Source organism: Ambystoma mexicanum, chromosome 10, assembly GCF_040938575.1.
Source record: "Ambystoma mexicanum isolate Mex_15411 chromosome 10, UKY_AmexF1_1, whole genome shotgun sequence".
Taxonomy (NCBI): domain Eukaryota; kingdom Metazoa; phylum Chordata; class Amphibia; order Caudata; family Ambystomatidae; genus Ambystoma; species Ambystoma mexicanum.
This window is the reverse complement of record NC_090932.1, coordinates 1,421,900,135-1,421,907,464: the sequence shown is the minus strand read 5'-3', so window position 1 is coordinate 1,421,907,464 and position 7,330 is coordinate 1,421,900,135. Positions and strand designations below refer to the sequence as shown.

Sequence of the window (7,330 nt, the reverse complement as noted above, 5' to 3'; positions counted from 1 at the left end):
TTCAAATAGCTTTAAAGTTGTATTTTGTATAGGATAGGATTGTATAGGAGGGTCAAATGTGCTTTAAGGCTTAATCTCCAAGAATTCAGAAGTAATTGGATGTTCCACCGGTGGCTGAGTTGAAAAGAAAACTTTTAACCTCATTTTTCTCAACAGCCTGTACACATTTACACGTTCCTCCAAGTGAGTGGTGTTTTGGGTTGGTGTAAAGGAAAGGCCCAAGTTCAATACTTCCAATTGACTTTGTGTCAGTTGTTTAGATGAAATATTCACTACTAGGAGTTGGGTTGGTTGTTCCTTGGTCTTAGATTTCTTAATACCTCTTCTGGTGGTCTTTTGTCTAAAAAAGACTGTGGAACTGTAGATGATGTTGTAGCTTCTTGAGAATTATGTAGAATCCCACCCCTCGGGTTAGGAGTTGGTGGATGGGTTCCTGTTTTCTCTGCTCCTCTGTTTCTTTCTTCCCCACTTGAAGGAATCTCACTACTGGCCTCACTTGTGTTTTGTCTCAAGGATTCTGGTTGTGGCCTGTCTGGATGTTGTGGTCTGGTGTTTTGGTAAAATTCTTGCCACGAGTATACAATATCTTGGGAGCAATCCAACATATCCCGTCTAAATTTCCGGACTTTACGTTCCTCAATTTCTTTTTTATATTGTGTTAATGATGAGTTGATGTCCTCGAGGATTGTTGTTAATTCCTTGATTGTTTTGAATGTGCTCAGTTGTTCACTTAATTCACTTATCTCTGAGTCTAATTTTGTAAGTGATTTTGACAGCTCCTCGATGGTTAGTAGTATAAGATCAAGGGAACATTTGTTCAAGATTTGTTCCCATTTCTTCACAAACTCTGGTACTTCCTTGCACAAAGTGGTTTTAAGATAGACCCTGAGTCCCCTCGGTATTCTTTGGGCACGGTAATATTGTGCCAATGTCGTGGCATGCAGTTTTTGGGAGATTTCCCTTCATATCAACTTTTCCAAGCGGAATATTATTTGTTCTTGATTGGTATCTGCCAGAGTTGTAGTTTCTATAGCTTTAATTAGACTTAGAATACGGGTAGCTTCTTCTTTGTTAATGCCAAATGGATGTACAAAGTTTGTATACTTCTATCCCATACGACAAAGGAATTGAGGTGCTGGAATGGGCACTACTGCAAGAAAATGAGTGTATAGCAGAAAAAACCTTTGTACTAGAACTGGCCAAAATCATTCTACACAACAACTTCTTCAGATTCAACAACCAGTTTTACCTACAAGCCTCAGGCACCTCGATGGGCTTGACTATGGCCCCGGCCTATGCAAATTTGTTCATGCATCACCTAGAACTAGAACATATTACCACCCACGAAGAATGGGGGCCCAAACTGGTATGCTGGATGAGTAACATTGATGATGTTTTTGTAATTTGGAGAGGAGACAGGATACAACTTGAAAGATTCCTGCAGTACATTAACTCAGTCAATGAGAGGATAAAGTTTACAATGGAAATTGGGACACCTACAATTCCTTACCTAGATGTGGAATTGGAACTGGTTGAAGGAGTTATCATTACTAACCTATTCACCAAACCCACTGATGTCAACAACAGCCTACACTATAAGTGTTCACATCCTAAACACCTAAAGAATAATTTGCCCTATAGCCAATTCCTCCGGGCCAAAAGAATAACATCAGTGGATGCCACACTAATGGTTGAAATGGAGAAAATGGAGTCCAAACATTCGAAGAGAGGATATCCGGAAAATGTGATACTGGCAGCTAAAACAAGATCCCCCCTCATATCTAAGGAAGATCTACTGAAGAAAACACCAGAGAAAAAAGAGATTCCATTCTTATATTCTCTGAAATACTCTAGCCAAAGCCATCAACTTACTTATCTAATCAGAAAGAACTGGAGGATAATACAACTGGATCCACACATGAAGGAGCCTTTCCCAGAACAACCCCTAATCGCCTTTAAAAGAGGGAAGAACTTTAGAGACCGATTGGTGAGGGCAGAACGTATTCAAGATCAACGACAAAGGGTACTACATACTAAAAAATTAGGCACCTTTGCATGCCTACACTGCAATAACTGCAACAACATCACAAAAGGAGACTATGTGAGGCATCTTCGAACAGGTGCCAAAATTAAACTTCAACACTTTGCAACCTGTGATACCAAATCTATAATCTATGCCTTGAGTTGCCCATGCGGCATTTATTACGTCGGTCAGACCAAACATAAGATGAAGGAGAGATGCAACGAACACAAAAGCAACATTCGTACCAAGAATGAACAATCGCCAGTTGCAAGACACTTCAGTTAGAAAAAACGCACAGTAGCCCAACTGAGATATCAAATCTTGGATGTGGTACATAGAGCACCAAGAGGAGGCAAACACGCAAAAAAGATGGACCAACGCGAGCTGTACTGGATAGATAAATTGGACAGCATGTGCCCATATGGAATGAATGAAGATTTCCTCCTAGGATTGTTCCTATGAGCAGAAACACTAACAGTGGATGCATAAACAGGGAAACAGATTGTCCGTAAGAACCCAGATTATGAAAACATGAAGTTTGAAAGTTATTAACATAGAATATTTTGCTCCTGAAGAAGGAAAATTACTTCCCGAAATACGTTGAGCTATTTGGAACAGTAGTTACGCCTCTAATGTAACTAAAATGTATATATTTTGTATTGAAGACATGACACTATATGTTGATCAACAATTGGTAATATTGCTAAATATAGACTTGCATGTATTAATAAATTATATTTTTCTACTGAAATCAATAACCAAGTGACTGCATGATTATTACCTCTACAGATTAAGAAAGTGTGTAAATGACTATTACCAAAGTGCAGCTTGAGATAAACCCAGTTGATGGCTAATTAGCCAGTTACTCTAAGTCAACTTTAAGTTATTCCTCTTTGCTGTGTAAGCAGTTCAGACCAGAAATGGAGTACTGAAACAGATAGATCCTCAAGAGTATTAGAGAAACATTTTGAACAATTGATTGCCACTGGCAATAACCTGAGTGTGCAGGGGAAGCGAGTGATCCACAGCCCGTGGACACTTCCTTTTCCTTGTCACATTCAAACACACACACAACCATACACACTCATAACACACACAATCACAAAACACACAAACTCACCTTAGGTTTTCTCCTCTTCGTTTACGCCACCAAAACGGAACTAAAACAGACGCGTCCAGGAAGTACTTGGATACGTAGGGCCGTCGGGTATTCAAGTCCTACCAGGACGTATCAGCACCGCACACAGCAACATGAAACTGGTTTTCTAGAAACACTGTGTGTGTGTGTGCTGCACCGCACATGTTGTCACATCATTCATATTTTTGTTTTTATATCAGGGCTGGCACTTAGTCAGACTGAGCACCACCCTGATATTAAAAAAAAAAACAAACCTGTGAGTGATGTGCTGTATTGCACATTTAGGCGCGCCACTCATAGTTTTTCTTTTTAATACTGCTTATACAAACAAAATGGATGCCCCCCAAGTCTTTTAAAAGAAGGAGTTTACAGCAGATGTGCAGCTTATTTTTCATAGGAACTTTAAAAAATAATGTCCATTTATATTTTTAAACATGGCCAATAGTTTTAAACGTTAACATTTTTTAGAGAACTTCCACTTTAAATACTTTGGGTAAGAGGAACGCAATGTGTCTCATACTTGCTGAGAAAAAACAAGTCAGTTTCCAGATGTCTCTCGTTCTTTTAACGTGTTTTTTATTTTATTTTTTATTTTCAGAGGCATGCAGTAATTTGTGTACCCCACTTGGTTGACATATAGGGCCTCATTACGACCCTGGCGGTAATCCGCCGTCATTACCGCCATGGCGTAATGAACGTTAACGCCGTGGGACGATGGTGTAAAGTGCGCCACATTACGACCCATCGCGCACGAGCATTACGCCATGGCGGTAATGTAAACAGCGCCATGGCGGTAATGCCCCCAAAACGGCACCTACCGGCATCGTATGCGGCGCAAGGTGCACCACCGCCACCGCCGTACATAGCGGTGACCGTAGTTAGCGGTCACCGCAATTAGCGTTGACCGTAGATAAGCGGAACCGGAAGTAGCGTCACCGCGGCGGAACGGGAAAGAGCACGGCGGCCATCTATAAAAACACAATCCATTGCCATCCTCCGAAACCACTGGACATCCGAGCCTGAGACCCCGCCAATACCGGCTTCAACCTTCTACCTGCAGGGAGATGCCGAAAGTTTTGAAAAAAGCCTGTGACCGCCAGCGGCAAGACCGCTTCTCCAGAGAGGAGCTCACCATTCTAGCGGAGACCCTACAGGAGAACGCTGCAGTGGTATTCTCCAACCAACTGACAAGACCGGCCATAACCAAGAAGAAGGCCATATGGGCACTGGTAGCTCAGCGGGTCAGTGCCGTGGGAACGACACCCCGCAATGTCAAACAGTGCCGCAAGCGGTGGGACGATCTCCGGCTCAGAGTCAGGAGCATACTATCAGCCAACATGAACCTGGCAATGGCAACTGGGGGAGGATCGGAGTCCCCTATAAAATTGCAGCCATGGGAGGAAATCTGTGCCTCCACAATCGGAATGCAGAGCATTGAAGGAGTAGGAGGAATGGAGAGAGGAGCCCCGACATCGGGCGATGCAGGTAGGTGGCTCAAATCAAGGCATGCAAAGTCCATTCATGTGAAGTACAATGTTGGCCCATAGTGTGAATGCAACACATCAGCAGGAGACTGCCCACAGATACATCCGATCTGCACCCTGTACACATGCAGCATGCACACCCTAACTGCAGGCACCCACATACCTCCATGCTACTTCCACACAAAAGGGAGTCAACTTTTTTCCCCTGCATGAAATGTGCCACATGTACTAACTGATGAGATGCCAGTCGCAACAATGCCCGGCCAATGTCCGCAGACCCATCAATAACACTCTCCCTCCTCTGTCCCACCACAGGCTCAAATTCCGACCTTGAGGAAGAGGACACCACAGCCTCCACACCCACCAAGAGGGCCAGGCCAACTGTGCCAACGCCACAACCCTCCACCTCTGTCGTCCCGAGGAAAACACCACAGCAGGCAAAATCCATGCAAGGGAAACAGGACAGGGCACAGACAGCCACCCCAGCAGGCAGTACAGCAGCAGCAGCAGCAGCAGCAGACATCACACCAATCATGCCCACAGAAGCCACAGCCTCTGCTGCAAGCAGCACACTTGGGGAGACTGCTGCCATTGCTGCCTCCTCCGATAGTGAAGCAGGGACCTTTGAGGAGAGTGATGTCAGGAGCCCCACAGGCCACCCTCATTCCCCCTACCTGTCCCTAAGCAGCCCGCATGTGGATGCCACACAGGGTCAGCCAGAGGATGACGATTGGCCAGCCACTCCATCCCCGCTGCAGGGGCAGATCAGCCCAATGGGAATGCCACTGCCATTAGCCATGGCCCAGAATCCCAACCATTCTCTGGAGGCGATTGCCACCCGGCAGCAGCAACTTTCCTCGCTGCTCGAAGAACATGTTGCTGAATGTGGGGGGTCAAGTGCAGCAATGGATAAATGTGCTGAGACTGTGAAGGCAGCTATAGAGTCGTCCACAAAGGACATCTGCGCGGAACTAGCTGCTGTGCGGCACGCCATCACTGACCTTGTGCAGACAATACGGGCCATGCGTCCAAATGAGCAGGCAGGATCCTCCTCGGTTGCCAGCTCGACACCGAGCAGCCCCATCCGCCGATCGGGGAGGAACCTCCGCAGCACAGGCAGGGGTGCCCCGGGGGCCAGTGGAGGGGGCTGCCAATAGTGGCCGGACAGTGTAGGAATCCTACTACTGACACTGCTGCACAGACCAACTCACACCTTTGTTGGGATTCCAGGGGGGGGGGAGGGTGGAGGGGGGAGTGGGTGTGTTGGGGTGTGCAGGGGGGTGGCGGGGTGGTGTGTTGGGGAGTTAAGGGGGGAGTTTGGGGGGGGTGTGTGCAGGGGGGAGGTGGGAGGTGGGAGGGGGTGTGACACGACAGTACATAGTTCAAATACAGTTTATTCGTTTCACAAAAGGAAACGTGTGGACATTTTCATTGCGTATGTGTGCTTTATTGGTGTCCAGTCCTCAGTGTGCATGCCCCAGAGTCACACAGTGCCCCAAGTGCTGTCTCCATGCGATGAACACCAGCCGTGTGTGCTAGAAGCAGTGGTTGATGATACTTTGGCGCATGGCACGCCCCTCCTGTGCATCGCCTCCTCCATGTGGTGGCGCCCCTTCTGCACCCTCCTCATCCTCATCCTCATCGTCAGGTGGTTGCAGTTCTGCGTCAGGGGGCAGGGGCACATTCCGTCTGACGCACATATTGTGCAGCATGACACATGCCATGACGATCTTTGCCACCTTCTCATGGCCATACAGGAGTGCCCCACCAGACCTGCTGAGGCTTCGGAACCGTGCCTTCAGGAGGCCGAATGTCTGCTCTATGACCACACGAGTACGTGTATGTGCACGGTTGTAGTCCTCCTCGTGCTGGTTCTGCGGGTTCCGGACTGGCGTGAGGAGCCACCTCTTCAGGGGGTAGGCTGCATCACCTGTATGTAGGCGAGAATGTATGTGTCAGTCATGTTGTCTGTCCAGGAACATGATGTCCCACCATGGCTGGCATGGAACTGTTACCTTGGCTCACTTCTACATGCACTAATTGATTCACACTATGCAACCAGTATATGCCCATTGCTGCCATGGCCTGTTTAGCATGCCATCACCCTATGTATGCAGAGGGGTTTAGTGCATTGTGAGTGGCCTTCCTCTGTATCCGTTCTCTGTGTTACTCACAGCCAGGTGGAGTATGCATCATCCCCCCCCCCCTTTCAGCCAGGTGGAGTATGCATCATCCCCCCCCCCCCCTTTCAGCCAGGTGGAGTATGCATCATCCCCCCCCCCCTTTCAGCCAGGTGGAGTATGCATCATCCCCCCCCCCCTTTCAGCCAGGTGGAGTATGCATCATCCCCCCCCCCTTTCTGCCAGGTGGAGTATGCACTGGTACGTCATTCCCATGCCCACTTCCATGACATAGCACTCACCGAGTAGCCAGGATCTTGGGCCTGCATGTCGCTCCATGTAGCGTGGTATTGTGGAGTTCCTCAGGATCATGGAATCATGGGTTGATCCGGGGAATCGGGCACAACAATGTGTGATGATCTTGTTGGAGTCACAGACCATTTGCACGTTGATAGAGTGGAACTGTTTCCGGTTGCGGTACGGTACCTCCATGGCACGTGGAACCACCAATTCCACATGGGTGCAGTCGATGGCACCAATGCAACCGGGTATGCTGGCTAGTGCA

At 47.5% G+C, this 7,330-nt stretch overlaps 1 protein-coding gene across 1 annotated transcript; it reads left to right on the top strand.

Annotated features, from left to right (window-relative positions):
- The first annotated feature begins 4,225 nt into the window (after nt 1-4,225).
- Nucleotides 4,226-5,846, top strand: LOC138493030 (nuclear apoptosis-inducing factor 1-like). The gene is made up of 2 exons (XM_069620272.1): nt 4,226-4,646; nt 4,961-5,846. Exons 1-2 carry the CDS (start codon nt 4,226-4,228, stop codon nt 5,800-5,802), a joined length of 1,263 nt encoding a protein of 420 aa, XP_069476373.1. The 3' UTR covers nt 5,803-5,846.
- Nucleotides 5,847-7,330: the final 1,484 nt, after the last annotated feature.